At 53.0% G+C, this 20,711-nt stretch overlaps 1 protein-coding gene across 2 annotated transcripts in view; it reads left to right on the forward strand.

Moving 5' to 3' along the window:
* Positions 1-5,728, forward strand: part of SERTAD2 (SERTA domain containing 2) — a 79,785-nt gene extending 74,057 nt beyond the window's left edge. For both annotated transcript variants that reach the window (XM_067292785.1, XM_067292784.1), the window contains exon 2: positions 2,768-5,728. In XM_067292785.1, the coding sequence (XP_067148886.1) occupies positions 2,772-3,722 (951 nt within the window). In that variant the 5' untranslated portion in view covers positions 2,768-2,771 and the 3' untranslated portion in view covers positions 3,723-5,728. The remainder of the gene's footprint in view (positions 1-2,767) is intronic.
* Positions 5,729-20,711: the final 14,983 nt, after the last annotated feature.

The raw sequence follows: 20,711 nt of genomic DNA on the forward strand, positions 1-20,711 counted from the left end.
AATTGTCTCCTTTAAACAGAGCGCTGCAGAAGGAGCGTTGCTATGTCTTTAGGAGAGAGTCTGTCTTCTTTCAGGGGGAGCAGAGAGCGGGAAGGGACAGAAAGCTGCTCGCTCTCCTCCTAACCCAGACCTTCCTCGAAGCCGTGCCGGGCTCGGGCAGGGCTTTCGACTCCTGCCACACCAGTGCTCCCTTCCTCGCCTTTGCCGGGGCAAGCAGAAGGAAGCGTGTCCATCGAGAGCACGGTTAACACGAGAAGCCCCCAGCTCCGTGTGCCCGGCTCCGAAGCAGTCCACGACAGGGACGCTAGGGAGCAGAGGAAAACCAGGCTTCGGGGGCCGCGCTAAATTTCGGCGTTCTTCTTCGCCCGCGATCCCAGGCGTGGGGATTGCTGGGTGCTGGCCAAGAAACTTGGACTGCAGCCGGCCCGCTCCTCCGCTCCGCGCAGCTCGCTCCCCTCCCCCCGCCTTTCTTTTTTTAATTGCATAATATGCTAGAAAATGATCTGGATTTGGGACTTATTTTTAACCAGAAAAGACTCCCTTCGCCCAATCTGATTTTGGCTTTAACGGCCAACCGTGCTTTTTGAAGCTGCTTGCTTTTTACGTTGGAGCCCAGCTTCTTTTGCCCCTTCTTGTCTCTCCTGTGCTGCAATGGCCTTTTGCCTCTGGGTTTGCCAGACGCTCCTGGGGACGTTTGCGACTCCTCAGCTATGTTGTCTGGTTGCACGACCAGGGCACGACGAGCAAATTGGGTTAGACCTGCCTGGTGCAGTGATTTTGCAGGCACAGATCCCGCTGGAGGATCTGGGAACTGTTCTCAAATAAGGACTAGGCAAGTTTTGTCTCCTAGACGATAGCGAGGAGATAGCTGCATAATAAAGCTCGTATGAGAGGAGTCAGGTTTGGGGTTAAAAATCTATTTATATGCCTGTTGCAACTTCTCTCCTGGGTATCTGGGGCTGGAAAGCATCTTCCACTTTTTGCTTTTTTTAAGGCAGAAATCCTTGTGCCATTTTATTTGCGTTTTATTAAATGGGGGGGTGGAGAGGGATGCATGGACGAAAGGGGGCTCTCTGTGATCCTGGGCACTGACGATCCTGTCTAAAAGGACACGGAGTTTGCCCGCCAGCGCCTCGCCACTGCCAGCGGGGAAATGTGGGAGCGAAGGCCACTGTGCGCCCTGCAACACGAGGGGCGCTCCCCCCTCTCCGAAGGATTTCTCCGAGGCTGGTTTGGTGCAGCCCGGGGGACATGCCACAGAAGTACCGGTGACAAAATAAGGGCTAGTCCGACCGGCGTAGAGGAGCATTTACAGGCTGTTCCAGGTGCTCTGTAGCGCCATGGAAGAGACGGTGTTGGAGACTGAAGTGCCTGGTTTAGTCTCAGCTCAGAAATGAGTATGATGCTGGGGAAGTTTGGTAAAATTCCTTTTGTGACCTTCCTCAAAATTGGTTCTTTGACCGTGAGGAAAGCAGGTGCGTTCATGCTGCTTTTTCTTTTTCGAAAAGCCCTACGCCGTTCTTTTGTTCTCCGCCAGCCTCAAAGGGAAGCAGGCATGGAGGTAGTCCTGAGCGAGGACGGTGCTAGGATGAGAAGGGGAGAAAAGGAGACAAACGGCATGTCCGGCACGGCGGCTCCCGCCCCGCTGCAAAAGCTGCTCTGCCTGGGGCTAGCCGGCTCCCGTAGGCGCTGACGGGCCTCCTGGAGGGAGCGAAGGCTGCCGGCATCACCTTACCCAAGGAGACGCTGAGCGAGGCCCAAGCCGCGTGCCTTCATGGTGACGCGGCGCGCAGGGCTCGCGGCGGCCGGCGAGGGCAGGCAGGGCCCGGCGTGTGGCCCTTGGGATCCCCGGCCGGGCCTGGCTGCTGGAGTGGGAAGCAGCAACTCCTTTAAAGCTTTCCAAGGGAGGTGCTGCGGCCTCAGACTGAGCGCTGGGCACCGGCCGCTTCCGAAACCCTTGGATGTGGCAGCAGAACGTATTAGGAGAATAATCTTGGAGATGAGACTAAACAACCTGCTGGACTGTCTTCATCTGCAATTTATCTGCTTCTGTGCTGAGTGTAATAGCTGCATTTCTTGCTCTGGTAGTTTAGTCCGTATGTAATCATTTACACAACCCTATGGGGTCGGATACGCCTGTATCAGGAATGGCAGAGTTGAATCTCCAGCCTTTATTGTGATGGTTTCTCTCAGTAGATGATTGCTTGAGCCCTGCTCCCCTGCTCCCCACAAACACGCTTTAAAATAAAAAGGGAAATTTCATCGTAAAAACCTCAGCGTATTATGTCTGTATTCCCAGCCATCATACTGCATCGGTCAGGGAATTCAAAGGAACATTTACTATAGTATCTGTAGCTTGTCCACCTATGTACAGAGAGTTGAGACCAGACGCTTAATACATGCAAGAGTGACATTTGCTGCCAAGCGCGCAAGGGTCCGAGTTTTATAGGTGCTGTTGTAATCCCTGGTTAGGACGTACCAGTTTAGCTGAGCTTAAAACTGACGGCCCAGAGCTCTGCATTGAGGTTGTTCCTGCTTTCTCGTCGGGCTACCGTGGGCCACGAGTGAGCTCATTTACGTGGGCAGCTTGACGCTGCTGTGTGACCGCTGGAGGCAAGCGCGAAGGGGACACAGCGGCCAGCCTGTCCCCGCTGCGCGGCCTGCGTGTGCAGGCGAGTAGGGGGCCAGGGCTGGCGAGGCAGGCGGAAAGAGCGAGAGCAGCCTTGCAGCGTTGCTGCCCTCACAAGTCTCTTCTCCTTCCTTTCAGATATATGTTGGGGAAAGGAGGAAAGCGGAAGTTTGACGAGCATGAAGATGGGTTGGAAGGCAAAGTGGTGTCTCCTACTGACGGTCCCTCTAAGGTCTCTTACACCTTACAGCGTCAGACTATCTTCAACATTTCCCTTATGAAACTTTATAACCACAGGCCATTAACGGAGCCAAGCTTGCAAAAGACAGTTTTAATTAACAACATGTTGAGGCGAATCCAGGAGGAACTCAAACAAGAAGGCAGCTTGAGGCCTGTGTTCGTCACCGCGTCGCAGCCCACCGACCCGCTCGGCGACAACTTCCGGGAGGCGCAGCCGGCGTTCAGCCACCTCGCCGCCCAGCCCCTGCTCCCCACTGACTTGGTAAGCACTACGCCCTTGGAGGCTTGCCTCACCCCCGCCTCGCTGCTCGAGGACGACACTTTTTGCACTTCCCAGACTGTCCAGCACGATGGTCCGACAAAACTACCACCTCCTGCTCTCCAACCAGTAAAGGACAGCTTCTCCTCAGCCTTGGACGAAATCGAGGAGCTTTGTCCGGCACCTACCTCCGCAGAGGCAGTAGCAGTAGCAGCCGAAACCGCAGCGGACGACTCGAAAGACCACCCCAGCGAGTCCAGCATGCAAAAGCCCGAGGGCGTCCCGGAGAGCAGACCGGCAGAACCGAAGCTCATGGACTCGCTACCTGGCAATTTTGAGATCACGACTTCCACAGGTTTCCTCACAGACTTGACCCTGGATGATATCCTGTTCGCTGACATTGATACGTCCATGTATGATTTTGACCCCTGCACGTCTGCCACGGGGGCGGCCTCAAAAATGGCCCCCGTCTCCGCAGATGAGCTCCTAAAAACTCTTGCTCCATACAGCAGTCAACCAGTAACTCCAAATCAGCCTTTCAAAATGGACCTCACAGAACTGGATCACATAATGGAGGTGCTTGTTGGGTCTTAAAATATAGCAACTCTCTCTCTCTTTCTCTCTCTCTCTCGCTCTCGCTCTCTCTCTTTGTTTTTTTTTTGTTTTTTTTTAATTTTAAGTACCAGTATATACACTTGGTAGTATTTCCATAGTCCCTCCTGCCCTGGATTCACAGCACTGTGCATGCGTCCTTGCTTGCCTTTTTTGCAAAGAAAAGGATCACACTAGTTTTTGCTTCAAGCAGAGTTGGAGTGCCTTCATCCATGTATGACCACTTCTAATGTATTTTTTTTAAAGTGGTTCCTCAAGGAAGACCGAATACCCTGGTATAGGAAAGAATATGTATTGTAGACAATGTTATGTTATTACAAAAAAAAAAAATTGTAAAAGCTAAGCACAAGGATTATGTTGGGGAAAGCTGTAAATTGCATGTGCATATTTGTCTATTTTTTCTATAAGTTTTATTGCAAGAGGTAAAAAAATTTTATTATTTAGATAATCTCAATACCATTTTAGCCCTGTATAGGTTGACTTAGCAATTCAGCCTTTTGGAGGCATTAACCTGCTCCTCTTTAAGTGTTGCATTTACATGGCTGTTTAGAAACTGCTGCCCAAATTTATTTTATATTTTTGTACAGATTCTGCAGTTTATGATATTGTTTTTTCTAAAAACAAATGCTGTTTATACACACAAAAAAATAGCTATTTTGATAGGATTTGCTCACATAGTTCCTGCATAATTCAGATGTACAAGAACCACTTGTACTTTTATACAGAGTTGTAATGTTTTATATGTGTATGGTGCAAAGAGAAAATTGGATCAAAAAAGCCTGCAGTTGGTTTCCCTGAATGCAAACAACAAGTGCTTTAAGAAAGGGCTGGGAGCTGCTTCTGTAGGAGTTTCACAAGTGTTTGCTCCCCGCTGTCCCCACTGCGCACTACTGTGATTCCCGAAACTTAGAGCCATGTCCTTTTCTCCGACACCGACGTGAAGCAGTTGGCAGGAAACAGTTGTGCAACTCGGCCCCGCGCCGGGGGCCGCCAGGGAGGCCGGGCCGCGGGTGGCCCCTCGGAGGAGCTCCTTCTCCTTCTCCGTGGCGTCCTCGGACCGGCGCGACCCGGCGCCCGCCGAGCCGGCGGCAGCGCAGCACCTCCTCGCCCGGCGCCACCGGGAGCGATGCGACTCGAGGGGGCCGGTGCCCGCCGCGTCCCGCGAGAGCGCCCCGCGCCGAGCCTCGCCGCCCGCCCGCCCTTTCTCGGAGCATTTCGCCTTCCCTCGCCCCACCTCACTGTGCTAAGTGCTGAAAAAGGCAACTTCAGTATTACTGCAGTGAAGCTCATCTCTTATCTGCACTGGATGGACTTGCTTTAATATCCATTGCTGGTGAAACTGGAGCCAGTCGTGTTACATCACTTGGCATCTCGTATAGGGTTGGTTTCTTGTATCAACTGTGTTACCTGCTTTACACTTTATAGACCTGTTTTACAACCAATATACAGACACAGCTTTCTATGCATGGTCCCGTTCCCCGTAACACCCGAGAAGTCTTCTCATTACTGCACCAATAGCATTTTTTAAGTTCATTGTGGTGTACATTTAATTTAAAAAAAAAAATGTTTGCAATGTATCATGCCTATTGCTGAAGTTGCTATGGCATTTTAGTTTTTCAATGGTACTTCTTTAGCTGTTGAGCGCCGGTTACAACCTATATTGTTGACATGCCTATGGCTTCTTTAGGAATAACTTTTATATTTATTTAAGAAATTTTAAATTATGTTTTATGTCATTTGGCAATATTCAGTCAGTTCTGCTCCCTTCTTGTCATGGATGAAATTGGGTCTTGTCTGCCTTTTAAGGAGGCAGCTTTTTTTATAAATTGGCACTTTAAAACAGGCCATATATATTTATTAGTAGATAAATGGATAGATATAACATAGATATGCACACAGACACAGTATAAAAGCAGATGCATTTTGCAATGAAGGAACTCCTGATCTAAATGAAATGTGTCACGGACAATTATGAAATGCTTCTGGCTTCTAATTAACCTGCCAGGGTAGGATGGGGGGCTGGGGGCGGAGGGGGAGAAACGGGTTGAGGGGCGGGGGGGGGGTTTCCTTTCTTTTTTTCTGAGAGAGACCAGCTCAGCGAAGCAAGGGGGTGCTGATGGATTTGCAGTTGTTTCCTTACACGGACTAAAATTTAAGTTATATCATCATCGCTTCAAGGAGAAGACCGCTGACCGCTGCTGTAGGGCCCCTCCGTAGCGGGGTGCCGGGGAGGCAGGGCTGCGCTGCCTCGCGCCCCGCCGGGTGCCGGGTGTCGTTCTGCCTGCAGTCGTCAGCCCGCGGGGGAAAGGGCCCCGCCGGAGCCTGCAGCGCTCGTAACAACGGCAGTGACGGGGCAGCCGTCAGCCACGCGGGGCGTGCGCGTGCCTGTTTACACAGACCTGGAGGCGCGCAGCAACGTCAGGTGTGCTGCACGCTAGCTTGGTGAGCGCTTGCTTTGCCACTGTCAGAACCTGATTTATGGCAAGCTGGAGCTGCCCTTTCTTTTCGGATTACTAACGTATTTAAACAGATACCATATGTTAGGCAAAAGTTCACATAAATGCCGTTTTTTTGGAGCAATGTGCTGTTTGTTAAGCGTGGTTATTGGAAGTTTTTGTATTCGCAGAACAGCTCTAAATACACTTTACCACTCAGAGGATGTCTGTGTATCCTTGGTGCTGAAGCAAATGTCTTCTTATTGTAGAGTCCTTCTGGGAATTTGCTAGGACATCAACATACCTGACTTAAGGAACTAGGCGAGAGGTTAGCGACTCTCACGCTGTAATCTCGGGAGTCTGTAGACCGAAGGTCTCAGCTGCGACTCCCCCCCCCCCCGCACAGTCACTTGCTGCCTGTAGCAGCACGTTGCCTTTGCCGTGGCCACACCAGCAGGCACAAGCAGCATTCCCAACACCTGCACCAGGGGCTGGAGAGTGACAGTAATGTGCAATGGAGTGACAAGATGGGAGCAGAATAAGAGCTTTGGATTTGAAGTGATTTTTTTTGTTTGTTTTTCATAAATTATTTATTCTTTTTTTTTCCTTCTGTAAATATATTTATTTTATTGTGAAGCTAACAACATCTGGATTGTAACATGTACAGAATGTATGGTAGGAATGTACTCTCTTGTAGGAATGTAAATCTGTGTGAAAAAAGGTATGGGAGCCAGATCCAGAGCAAATGAGTTGCGTTCCAGGCAGGATATGCATGGTTCACATGACTTCCCCCCCCCCCCTTAATTTCCTAATAGGGGTCTGCTTGTTTGAAATTTGCAGGAAACGTATGGATGCGGGACAGTTTTATGTTCAAAATCAGTCGTAGTCAGGCTCCTAACCTGTCAGGGTCTCGCAGGGGCTCCCGGGTGCTCTGCTGCGACGGCCTCGTCGCCACCCTTCCCGCGGGGTGAAGGCGAAGGCGACGCTGCGTCGGCGGGAAGCCCTGCTGCAGGCGCGGGGCTGCGCAGGCGAAGGCCGTGGCAGGATGGTGCCGCCAACCCCCGAAGCCGCAGCCGCGCTGACGCTACCTCCCGGCGGAAGGTAAGGACGGACGAGGAGTCCCGGCCGCGGGCCCGCGCGGCGGACACTTTGCTTGCTCGAGCTCCCCTTTCCCCCCCGCCGCCGCGCGGGTCGCCGGGGCCAGTCGCGGCCTGGAGGGGACCGGCCGCAGACTGGCTGCCCTCGCACCCCGGGCGCCCTCCAGGCCCTCGCCGCCCGCGAAGGAGGGGGCGCTTCCTCGCCCCGGTATAGCGTTCGAGCGAGAAACATCAGTCGCGTTCCTTGCAGTCAGCTAGAGCAACGAGACAGTAAAGCCGCCGCCTGAAGCAATCACTGTAAGAATAAATTTGGACCTTGTGAAAAGGTAATTATTTGGTTTTTCCTCAATGCTGTGTGTTAATAGCCTGAATTGCTTAAAAACAATGTTACGAATCCAAAGTTTACACTTTTATCACAATTAAATTGAGTAAAGCGTAATGGGTCCTGTCTGACAAACGGTTTAATTCACTCCAGCATATTGTGAACTTTTTGTTGTTGTTGTTACAGTTTTGTTTTTTTTTTTTATAAACCCATCAGGTTTCAATATCCTGCTTCTGTGCAAGTTGCTTTCAGTGCTTCTATTAATCAATGAGACTGAACATTTTTAAAGAAATTAGTTCATTTTTAAGCACTTTTTCTTTTCCTGAAAATAAGCCTAATGCAAGTTCTGGAACCTTTTTAAAAACACAAATTGCAGATAAAAATCCCAGCCTAAACTCCTATCGTCTAGTTCTGAGCGTAATCCGTACTAGAGCCTGTAAAGGCTGAGATTCTGGAAAAGGTGTAAATAGTGTGACATGTTCAGTGCATGGTTGTTTGAACAGGGCTTGTTATTGTCAAAAAAAAAAAAAAAGGAAAAAAAAGAAAAGAAAAAAAGGCTGTATTTCCCCTTCCCCTTTCCCCCTCCCACAGACCTTAGAGCTGTGCCTTTTCTATGCAATATTACAGACATATACATCTGAAACCAGATTACTGTATTCACATGTAGGTATGGGCTGTAATCAAAAACAATTGGACAAATGTACATGGAAATGAGCAGTCTTACTTTTGTAGTTTTATATTATACAATAAACAGTTAAAATAAGTTGTGTTATTCTCTCTTTCCCTCACCGAAAGAGCACAGCAAGGGGCAGCAGCTCCCTTTTGGGGAGCCGGCGGAGGGGCAGCACCGGCGGGGGGGTCTCCCTGCCACGGGCGCCCGGCGGCAGCGGGGGGGACAAGGGGGGCCGCGGGTCCCGCTCGCAGCCTGCCCCTTTCCCTCCTACGGAGCGAGGGAAAAGCCGGGTCTTGCGAGGCCCATTCCCAGCGCGACGGCTCTCGCGCCCCTCGGAGAGGCACCGGCGGCGGCCGCTGCTCTGCGCGGCGGCTCCCCGACCATCCGGCCCAAGGCACCCGCCGCTCTCCGGTGGCTGCGCCGAGTCGCCCCGCAGCCGCGAGTGCAGCCTTTCTGGGCTCCAGCCAGGGTAGCCAAGAGCAGGAGCAGGCCAGTTTTAATACGTATAATGCATTTTCAGTTAGGGCATTAAATCCCAGCAGGAAACATCTGATACCTTAATCCACTGCTGCATTTCAAGCGGTGCCCTCTTTCATCCCCCTCCCCGAGGTGAGCGGTATTTGTTTTCAAGGCTGGCAGAAGGGAAAGCTCACGCCTGTCTTTCTTTGGCTCCAGCATTTTAAGGCAATAAGGCAGCAAGCGCAACGGCAGAGTTTGGCTTGGGCCGGCCCTGGCTGCCGAGTCCGGGGGCAGAGCAAAGGAGCACCCCCGCCCCCGCAACACACGCGCCCCTGAGCTCAGCCCCGGGCACCCACGGAAGCATTACCGCTCCTTTCTGCATTTACAGAGAACCAAACCCCGAAAAAAAGCAGCGAGTCCCCCCCACCCCAGCACGCCGCACGTAGCGCCCCGGCCCCAGCAAGCTGGCTCGCGTTACGAGCGCGGCAGCCAGCGGCGGCAGCGGCGGCACACGCGGGCTGGCGGCAGCCCTGCGCGCCAGCTGCTGCACCGTTGCTCGGCAAAGCGAGCGAACAAATGGCTGCAGGGACACGGGGCACGGGGAGTGCAAAGAAACGAGACGCGGGAGAGTTAATGCCAGCCAGGGGATTGAATTTCTGTCTGCTCAGCAATCTCGAACGGGTGAAACGCACCTGAGACCACGGCACAAACTCCTTGCCCAGATTCTCGGCGTCCCGGTGTGACTGCAACGCCGCTCACCTGCGCGCCCTTGCACCGACGGACCCCAGGCTCCTTGTCAAACATTACCCGCTATCAGTGTATCCACCCGATGCGGGGCACATGGAGACTGCTGTTATGCCCCTAAAGCTGCTCCAGTCTTGGTGTCACCTACCTTTCAAGCATCGTGCTCATCTTTCTCACAGGCAGCCTGGCCAAGCAAGAGATGGAGCCATCCCAAAACGTCAAGGCTGCACGTAGAATCCTATTAACCCCCCACCCACTCCAAACTGTTCAGCCTTCCAGCTCGGCGAGGCAAAGCCATTCCCCTGGGCTTTGAAAAGGGGTTACCCAGGCAGGGAGAGGAGAGCTGCATCTCCCTCTAGTGTCTGCCCCGGCCCCACAGGCTCTGGTGGAGCTGCCGTGATTCCCTCGCGTGGGCTAACGCTCCGAGGCCGCCTGCCCCAGCGGCAGGAAAAGGGAGTCCTGGCTTCAGCAGAGGTGTTGACACGTGGCCTCCGACCGGCTTTGGCCAGATGCCCTTTCAGAGCAGGCCACAGGCCCTTGGTATCTGACATCCATCACGCTGGAGAAGTAAGGCACTTGCCTTACGGGAGGTTGTTACGGGAGGCTGAGGTGTCCTCAGGATTACAGTGCACCTCTGCCTCCCTTTGAGGCGCTCTTGCCAACGCGCCCACGTCCTGTTAACACCCGCGCACCACTGCTGAGGGAGGAGCTGGGAGCCACGCAGTCAGCGATGCTGCTGAAGGACAGCATCCTTTTTTTACCCTCTTGAAGCCAGTGAAACCAGCCGAAGGCAGTGGGAGAAGTCCATCCCCTGGAAAGCATGCAAAGGTGAGGGCCAGTTTCCTGAGTCTGCAGCACTTGTGAGGAAGAAGATCCCAGACTGGAAGACCTTTTGATGACTCTGCAGTGGGCCAAGCCCTCGCTGTCACCGTGACTTGCAGCCACCGCAGCAGGTTTTGCGCCAGGGGACCATAACCCTGTTCTGCACTCCTGCTCCCCTAGGGAAGGAGAAGGCTGTCGAGCGATGGGGTCCGAAGGGCTGGGGGAATCGGCAACGCTTTCCTGAGCCCCTGAATGACTTCACACCCTCCAGCCTTACTCAGCGATGAGAGCAATACTATACCACCGCCACCCCATCCCTTTGTGCGGCTACAAACGGGAAAGGAAGCGCACACTTTGTGCCAGGAACACCTGCGTGGGAAGGCACCAGCTGCTGGCACCGGCACCCTCGCTGGTTTGCTCGGCCCCGCGCCCGAGAAGCGCCCGCCTCTCGCTGTCCAGCGGCGGCAGGCTGAGCGCCACGTGCCCAGCAGCCCCGGCGCGCTGGTGTCCGGGCGGAGGAGCTGCAGCCGGCTGCGAGCAGCTCGCCTTGCTCAAGCACTTCCCCCGGTTGTGGCAGCGACAGGTTCCTTTCCCCAGCACCAAGGTGTCGAGGGGCCGCGAGTGGCACCCTTGTCCCACCACGCACCTGCTGCGCTCACCCAGGAGAGCTCCTTGCCTCTGACGTGCACACACCACCTCCGACCCAGGCCGGGAGGAAAGCACGCTCCTGCCGGCAAGGTGGGAGCTGGCAACTGGAGCTAACTCCCCTCCTGGCCCTGTCCAGACCCAAAGGGGTGCGCTCCTGGCACAGCACAACCTGGCCTCCCTGGACCACGCGCATCTTGGGGTCACCAGAGAAACTAGAGAGGGAAAAGCACTTGACAAAAGCTCCTCAGCCAGAGGCAACGCTTCATACAGCCTCTCTGCACCACAGCCGCTCAGCCGAGACGGGCCCGTAGGGATGCCGGCTCTCACCGAGCCGTGCAGCAAGCCCTTTCTCCCTCGGCTCCTGCCCCAAGGGGATTTTCCCCACTTTGCACCCCCCAACACCCCATTCCTTCGGGCTCCTCCACCTCCTCCGGCGCAGAGCCCGCAGCTCCGCTCGCGCCGTCGCTGGTGGTCGCCAGCTCCTCTCCTCCCAGCACGTCCTTGCACACGTTAGCTGCCTCGGCTCCAGCCAGCTCCCTCCTTTCCCAGCTCCTCTCCCCTTTGAAGAAACAGCCTCAGCGACTGGCAGGAGGCCAAGCAAGATCATGTTTTAGCCTCCCCCCTCCCCTCCCCTCCCCTCCCAATAACTAGAAGGCCGGGGGGAGAGGGAAGGGGCCTGGAGGCCGCGGGAGCCCTGCGTGCAGCAGCGGGCCGGCACACTTGCCAGCTTCTGAAGCTCTTCCTCAAGGACTAATGCTCCAGATATGCCAGGGACTCTGGGGCTGCTGGCAGGGAGTCTTTTGTCTTTTTTTTTTGGTCCCCCTTCCCTCTCCCTTCCCCAAAAGATAAGCCCCAAATACCCAGCTGATCCCTCCCCAAACATCTCCAGGTCTAGAGCATGTGCTAGGGGAAGGCACATCATGAATGAGAAGGAAGAGGTTTTAAATCCCCAGTTTCTGCAAGGATTTCCTTTCATTCTTCCCTGCCACTGTGGTCTTGCTTCATCCACCGCTTGCTACTCTCCCCTGACTTATTTCCTCTCAATGTTTCCTCTCCTTTTCCCCCTATTCACTGGGCTTCCTCCCCCTCCCACCGCTCCTCCCTTTGCTTTCTCTCCTTTGCGCAGTTTGGCCTACAGCCTTCATTACTTGCTGCCTTTAAGTCTCCCTTCCTGGTGCGAGCTGGGATGACATGGATTTTGTGCTCGTGCCAAACTTTGCATTTATTAGAGAAGAAGGAAAAAAACCAAAAAGCAGCCACGAAGCCCTAGAAGTTTGCTGGAAGACAGTGCTGGGGCAGGATAACGTCAGACCTGCGTTCCCCTGCACGCTGCTTTACCGCTCGCGTGAGGAAGGAATTGTTCTGGCTGATCCAGCCTGTTGTTTCCACGGCTTGCGATCCTGTCGGCAGAGCTGGCGCAGGCAGCCAGCCGCGGTAGCCAGCCAGCCGCTCCTCCCGCCTCTGCCTGCCGCTGGGAGGAACTAACCCCCCCTTGCCCGGAGTGGCGCGGGATGAAACCACCTTCCCTGATTTACTTTAACGTCACCTACTGCTGCCTTCTCCAAAGGAGCCTCCCTCAGGCATGCAAGGGGTTAAAGCTGTTGCATCCAGGGTGGCACATAACTTGCATCAAAGGTTTTCTCCTAGATCCTTCAGTACTGTCACATGTAAGTGGTTCATATCTGTTCTGTTTAGCGGGAAAACTGGCTGAAGCTAACCTGCCTAATAGGGATTTAAATTAAGGGGGAAGGAGAGGGACACCCGCTCCGGAAGCGGGCTGTGAAACCAACTTCCTTGTTACAGGCCAGGAGCCCACAAGCCCGGGGGACGCGGACGAGGGGCTTTGAGTCCTGGTTGCTTTAGCAGACAGACCAGGATTTCGCCGGGAGGCCCACCCCGCTTGGCTCAGCGCACGAACGCGAGGGGCACGTCCCCGTGCTGTGGATTTACGGCAGCCAGTTTTATACGGAGCCTTCTGCAGGGCTGGGAGCGAGTCCAGAAGAGGCCGGCTGTGGCCGCTGGGAAGCCTTGCCTGCAACGGTGGCCTCGGCCCGCGCCTGGCGCGTGGGAGTCGGTGCCGGCCCTGGGTCAGCTTTCACACCTTCCACCTCCGGCAAACACACGGGAGCCGCTTCTACTGCTCCCAGCCGGGACCAGGAGTCATTTCAGTCACTGCTGGCCGCCCCCCCAGCTGAAGAAGAAAGGCGAGTTAGCGCTCTGGTTTTGGACCTGAGGAGCATCGCTTCTCAACGCGGACAACGCGTGTCCTGTAACTCCATTTTTACAGAGGGAGACCCTCTGGCGCGGGCGCACCAGAACGCCCTGCCGCCGAGCCGGCTGCGAGCTCGAGGGAGCACGAACCTCTGTGAATCAGGCCTCAAGGACGGACGCACCTTGAGGCCACGCCAGGATTAGAGGAAGACCGGGTGAGCCGAACTGCCCGACCTCAGCTTTCGCTGGATGAAAGCGAGAGCGGCGCCTGGACCCAAGCCCACACCCCCCAGCGGGAAACACTCGCAACAGAAGCGGCAGCAGCACCCCGGAAACGCGCAACGGGGCTGGCCGGCGCCTGGGGCACCGTGGCACGGAGACAACCCAGCTCTGGCGGTGAGGTTCGAGCCTGGCCGCGGCGCTTTCGCCCTTGCAAGGAGGGCCGGGGGTCAGCACAGGAGCACTGGCCCCGGCTCTCACCGGCTACCCACGAGCTCCGTCAGCTCCCACAGCTGGAAGCTGCCCCGTCTCCCGCTCCCTAGTGCCGTCAGCGGGGAGAAAGCAGAGCCCGCGGTGTCCGTGGCCACAGACCCGAGCCGGCCCGGCTCAAACGTCATCCCGGCAGAGCTCCTCCGACCAGCTCTTCCCCCCACCAAACCTCGCGAGCACCTTGACTCATAAACACACCGCTGAGGCCAAGCTGGCTTGTGCTGTCTTAGCAGGGGAGGGAAAATGGGATTCTGCTGCTCCGGGAGCTGGGGTGCTCCCACCTCGCAAAGGAGAGGGGTTCAGCGGAGGAGCACGCCCAGAACGAGTTGCAGAAATCAGTACGATTATTTGATTACAACCTGTCCGTCCCGGCCGTGCGACCGGGCAGCACCTGGAGCGCTGTGAGGGCTCCGGGGGGGGGGCGGTAACGCGGAACGACAGCTAGCACGCTCGGGAAAACTGCAAGCTGCCGACAGGAGCCCCAGGAACAAAGCGAGGGCTGAAAGGCGGCCGGTGAATCATTTGCTGCGAATTGGTTCAACCGGTTCCAGGTCCCACACCCGAGAGCAAAGACACACGGGGCCTGGCTAATCCCAGGCAAAAGGGTGGGGGAAAAAGGGAGCGAGAGGCGCCGGGCAGGAGGGCCGGCTCCCCGGCGTGGCCCTGGGTATGAGCTCAGGAAGGCAGCAAGCCCCAGCTTGCCTCCCCTGCCAGAGGCTCTTGCTCCTGCCTCCCCTGCCGCGGGCCGGGCTCCTGCCGCGAGCGGCCTCCCCGCCGGCACGGCTGCCTCGCGGCCGCTCCCTCCAGGCAGGAGCTGGCAGCCCGAGAGCAAACGGGAGCCGAGAAAACAGGTCCCCGCGGGGAGCGGAAGCGCAGGGCGTCAAGGGAACAAGAACAGGGAAAGGAGAGGGGCTCTGCGGCAACGGGGCCCGCTGCAATCAAAGTTTCCTCGGAAAGGAGAAAGACTGACCTTTCCTCAGCGTCAGGGTGTCGCAGTCCGCAGGCTGCTCCCGGGGTGCTGAATCCACTCGGCTCCGACTTACTTCGCTCCGGGCCTGGGCCCAAGCCAGGGTCAGCGCTCCCCGGGAGGTGACAAAAAGGTTAAATGAATAATAATAAGCGTCCCTCCCTGGTCAGTCCCGGCAGGAGGGGTGAGCGCGGCGATCGCCTCCCCGCCGCTGTCCGCACGTGTCTGCGTGGCGCCCACCACCCCTGCTCCTCTTCCCCTCGCCCTTCCGCTCCGCAGCCGCGCGCACCCCCCCGCACAGCGGCAATCCCGGCTTCCCGGCACGCGCGGCGGCCGCGGGCTTCCCGGCACCCACTCCGCGACAGGCCCGGCAGCTTTACGCGTTATGCCTGGGTGCCGAAACGCCTCCCGCCCCGCCGAGCGGCTCTCCGGGGGACGGTGGCGCCAAGGGAACGCGGCAGCCCCAGGAGCACCCAGCACCCGGAGCTCGCTTCCTGAGGCTTGCTGTGCCGTCTTAAACGCCGACGGCCTTCGCCCAAGATGCGTCAAGGTTTAAGCTTACGAACGGCAGGAACAAACCTATACCTGGTGCGATTGCCTTCTCGCTCGCGACCTGCACCAGGCAAGCACGACTCGCCCAGCAAAGCGACCGGCAAGTTTTGGTCAGCGTTTGCGTCCGTCGTGCAGGGATGAATCCGGCGTTCGTTCCCTCGGCTCGCACGTAACAGGCAATCGGGCTCTGCCGCTCCAGAGCGCCCTGCACCGCGTTAAGGTAACCTTTTACACCCGGAAAACGCGCCCTGCTGAGAAGGGTTAAAACGGCCTGTTTCAAAGAGCTTCACGCGACATGCAATCTATCACCCAAAGTAACCATAAGGAAAGTACATTTTAAATGTGGTATTTGACTGTGGTTAACCCTGGAATTGGCGACTTTATCTTTCCTTGATTATTACACTAATCTTTTGAAGTACAGCTATTCACAGCGAACAAGACTGAGCTTAGCTCCGTTGCATTAGCACATTTCCTAATGTGACACCTTTTCCTGACACAGTCAAGTCTCCAAAGAGGTTACTGCATACCTTCTGCACAGAACAGGTCCTGCAGCTGTACATCAGCCCACAAAGTTAACAGCTGCCATGCAACAAGAATAAAGCCAGAAATACATTTTGTAAAACATTGCCTCCTTGTTAACCAACGGGAGAGAAACAGGCGCTTACTGATGGTTTACTATCTCATGCAACCCTGAGAAGCATAATAATTTACCAACATATAAATGGAGAGCTTAGCAGCAGCTGCGCTATATAAACAGTCACTAGGGAGCTCTGAAGTTTGTATCAGTATATGGCATATAAAGCTCAGTGAATAACTGATTTTTCGGTTCGCTGGAAATCCTGAAAAAAGTGGGGGGAAAAAAATTCATTTGGGGTCAACTGAAACAAGCGTTTCACTTTGACTTCAGCCTTTCACAAAAGTAAGCTCCAAAGATAATTAAAAATGAAAAGTTGCCTTAAGCTGAAAATCTTGAAGTCTTTCATTTTGAATATGCTGGAACAAAATAATTTTTTCTTTTCTGCCCAGAAGAAAAATTTGGCAAGTCAAAAAAAAAAATTACCAAACTTTCCTTTTTTTTTTTTTGCTAGAAAAGGATGCCAAAGATTTTACCCATCTCCAGTACCACCAATTTACACATATAACAACTAATCAGAGACATTAGTAACCCCGATAAAATACAGGTGCAAGAAGAAAAAAACCCAAAGTCTCTGCCACTGCACAAATGTCCCAAAATTGAAACCTAGAAGAAGAAAGTAAGCAAAAAAACATGAAGCTTTTCCTGGCTTGGCAGGAGAACCTTATTAAGTCTCTGAATTGCATAGCCACAGACTTGGGACACTGTAAAAGTTAAATTAGTCTTACTACTTATTAGCGAGGCAAGAAAGGAACCAGGAGATTATGATACAGCAACCGGTATTGCAAGCCAATTTTTCAGCATGTTTCTGCATTTCTCATGTAAACCAACAATTAGTGGGCATTCTTACTACTCTCATAAAGGCAGCGTTATTTTTAATCTCTGGATGCAGGTTTCTGACTTTCCACTCAGACTAATGCAATTCAAGGATTTAATACCATGCTACAGTGAGATTTTTCATTTCATTTCAAGCCTCTGCTTATTTGTCACTCACTCCGTGCTCTGTAGTTGCATTTACCTCTGCAGCAGGCATACGTCAAGACGCAGAGCAGCAAGGAGTTAAACGCCAGGGTAAAAGGATAAAGAGGAAGAAAAGGCATCCGTATGCCGAAAAAGCCTGATGCCTCCCGGCCCCCCTCGCCTTGCCTCTTGTCAGGAGTTTCAGTTTGGGCTGCTTGACAGCTCTGATCTCTTGAATCGGGGACAGAACGGTGGTGTTCATCTGGGCCCAGAGAAATAGATAATTCGCCCATTGCTTTGTTCTTGCTCGACGTTTTCATTCAGAATATGATTGCTGCACATACCAGGGAAGAAGAGCCAGTAAGGCAATGCGTTTTTTCTAACTGCTGTATTTTTAAATTAACCCAGGCTTTAACACCGCCTGCCTTCATAATTCACAGCTTCCAGACATCCCACCAAACTCCTCAGGAGAAATGGGAGAAAGCAAAGAGCAGATATTTCCAATGTCAACCCCAAGCCTGGTTTTAAAGCAGTAAAAAACAACAAAACAAAAGCAGTTTTCCAATTTAATAAACATACAAGAAAGGGCAGTGGCCGTTTGCTGGGAGTTGTTTAACAGCTCACCATCGAAAGCAGCTTTGAATCTAGAGGTATATCTGTTACTTAGTCATGCTAAGGGAGCGCCCCGTGGCTGAGGAGCGCACAGCCCCCGGGAGCACTGCCCACGGCTTCTGCAGGTTAAAGCCCAGGGCAGACAACGGCAAAGACTGGTAAGGAGAAATCACGCCATGGCCTCTGCCCGAGGGAAATAAAGTGGGAACGGAGAAAGAGAAATCCTTGGAAGAAAAAAGAAAAAAAAAAAAAGCAACAACAACAAAACCAAAGCAGAAGTTAGAACATCTCAAATCACAACACGTTGCTATGAAATCATAGCCTTCCAAGGGCAAACTCCAAAGAAATATTTAATGAGCCAGGGCTTTCATTCACCACAAGAGAACAGGTTCATTTGAATATTGGACTCCCTAAATAACACTGTTGGCAGTTATTTTTTGTTTTCTTTCACTTTGTTTTGAAATAGCCAACTGTCTGGGGGTTAAAGGTGCTATCAGCACTACAGCCAGCCAGCTGCGGCTGCACAGCAGGGTTACAGAGGCAAGTAGCAGGGCAGCACGATGCCTTCGGTCCGTTCGGCAACATGGTGTTTCCACCCAGCAGGTGAGGTTTTGAAGGGCTGTCCTGGCTCTGATGGGGCCAGGTCGCTTCAGCCACCAATTCTGTCCCCAACCAACCTTTTTCCCAATCTGCCACTGCTTCTTTTCCACAACTCTCCTTCCAGAAGTCTTCTCCTTCCCAATGAAACTGCAGGCTAGAGGTAATCTTGGGAAATGGGCTCATTTCCTCACCGTTTGAGTGCTGGAAAGGGCTGCTCAGGTCACATTAGTTAATGCTCAGTTTGGCAGGAATAAGTAAAAAAAGAGGACAGTATCTCATCCCGTCCCTCCCCTGATCTACAGGACCCATTGCATCTCCAGGTTTTCCATAGTCGCTTGTTAGCCTGAGTTAAAGAATAAAAAAGCTTGGTGCTGGGCAGAGACGTACGAAGACTGTGTGGGGCAAAGCTCCAGGATCCCTGCGGTCTTAGAGCTGCATCCCAGGAGGAGAGATGCTGCGGGGAGCTCCCGACACGCACTCCTGCCCCTCCAGGCAGGCTTGCACTTATTCCTGGTTTCACACCTCCAGGGTGTCCCCCGCCATCTCCTAAAGCTGCTGCTCCCTGCTGCCTCAGAGGAACAAAAAGGATGTGGGGAGACACTGAAGACCTCTCTCTGCTTCAAGTCTCCCCTTGCAGCTTTTTGGAGACTTAGCTTTCCTCTCAGCTGTGCATATATGTGTGTGCATATAATCATATATAACTATACATGATAATTACATGAAATCAGTTCCTAGCAGCAACCTGTAGACAGGGAAAAAGGTCTGCGAAGCATAAATGATACAAACGAAACAAACGCAAGCCCCTATTTTGAGACTTACAGCAAAGCGTTTTAGACTAGAGAATCCAGTCTAGAATTTGTCAGCCTCTTCTCGGAGCGACTGTGAAGAAGCAGGAAACAATCACACTGCGACCGTAGCCATTTCTCTTGACCGTGGCATTTTGAGACGACTCTCCTCACAGGAGAAAGGGCAGCTATAATCTGTGAGCTGCTCTGCTGCAGTGATAATAGCACCAGGAGTGTCTTTTTTTCCCCCCTTCTCTAGTTAATTAGAATTTGCCACTTGCAGGTTGGTTTTACAGCAGAGGAGCCTGGCCTACCTCTGTCTTGTTTTCCTTTCTTCCAGTGGCAGCTCTATTTTGGGGACTCTACAGCAGCAGTGGGGCCTGCAGTGCTCCGACAGGCAGGAGAGCAAAGCACGCCGCCTTGAAAGTAGATCATGAACTCCCTTGTGATCCTGCCAGAGTTCCCTTGTCCGCCTCTACCTGTTTGGGTTGCCGAGAAGAAACTAGAGCCTATTATCAAGCCTGCTTCTTTGTCAGGTGTTTCTTTGATGTAAATTCAACCATGATCAAATGTGCTGATCGCAGCAAACAGCCAAGGAGTAACAAACATGCAAACTGCACGGTGACCTGCAGAGATTAGAGCAACTAGGGCTGTAGACAAATAGGGAAGATTAAACACAAATGAGCTAAGAAGTCTTGGGAGAAGTACCCAGGGAGATGAAAATAAGCAACGCAGGCAGAAAACGAGAGAACAAGACAGACCAAAGATGGAACAGACCCTACCAGTACATAAATCAAAGTATTTCCCCCCCTCCTCTCCATGCTTTAGCTTTACCCTAATGCTTCTGCTCCAAGGGACTCACTGCAGGGAAGCAGTCTGGGAGAAAATGTCCTGGTGCATCTTTGCCCTATTCTGTCTGTCACACCATTGTCACTGCAGAACTCGCTCAGCCCTTAAAGAAACAGGCTCTGTTCCTACTTCTGGAGAGCTGCTAAAGGAGTTCCTTGCAGTCACAACTCCTCCGCTATTCACAACGTCTGCAAAGTCCACCTTCATTTACAACCCAGCAAACTCAAGGAAAGCCTACCTGGAGCTAATGGCATTATCATTACTCATCTTCCAGTATTTTAACTTTCCCAAGAGCAAAGGACAGGACACCACGTACACCTACATAACATGATGCAACCTCAAGGCTGTACAGCTTCCCCTCACCAACTTTGTAAGGGGGACACAGGTGCTAAGGTACTGTGTGGAGTTCCTTGCATGCCTGATGCTGTTCAGCCACACAGCAAAACCGCTCCCTGCCTGAAGCACAGCAGCATCTTGAGAGATTTCCTTAAAATTTAGAGAGCAGAGCTACTCTTCTGAAGAGGAAAATACTTAATTTGGGGCAGCATGGTATAGTATTACATTACTTCACTTTTCATCTGTTGCCAGGAGTGATGTCATCACCCTGCAAGCTCTCAGATTTGTGGACTAATATTGATTTGGGGACCACTTAGCAGTATGCCAGGTTGTAGAAGAATATTAGATACCCAAATTCACTGAGAAAACAACAGAGCACCTGACAGAGAAGTACTTTTTCCACTAACCCATCTTTCTGCAGCTAAATGAGATCTGCTGCCTTACTAATGGCATATCTATCTTTCAAATCCCGTCACTGCAGACAGCAATTGCCATTTCCATCAAAAAGGAACTTCTCTAGCAGCAACACTGAGAAATATGCAAAAACCCTTCCTCAAACACACTGAAATACTCCCTTGCCCCTGTATATCACTGCTCTTTCCACTGTCACTTGTATACCAGGGCAGCGAGACAGTGTTCACACTTGCAAAATGATGAATTTCCAACCCTGCTAATCAGAAGTAGCAGCAGATCAATATGTGAGTGAGGCGGATTTCTGCACACAAGGTCTATTATATGCTAATGAGATTTCGGCTGTGATACTCCCCACTCACATC

This window comes from Apteryx mantelli, chromosome 3 (assembly GCF_036417845.1).
Source record: "Apteryx mantelli isolate bAptMan1 chromosome 3, bAptMan1.hap1, whole genome shotgun sequence".
Taxonomy (NCBI): Eukaryota; Metazoa; Chordata; class Aves; order Apterygiformes; family Apterygidae; genus Apteryx; species Apteryx mantelli.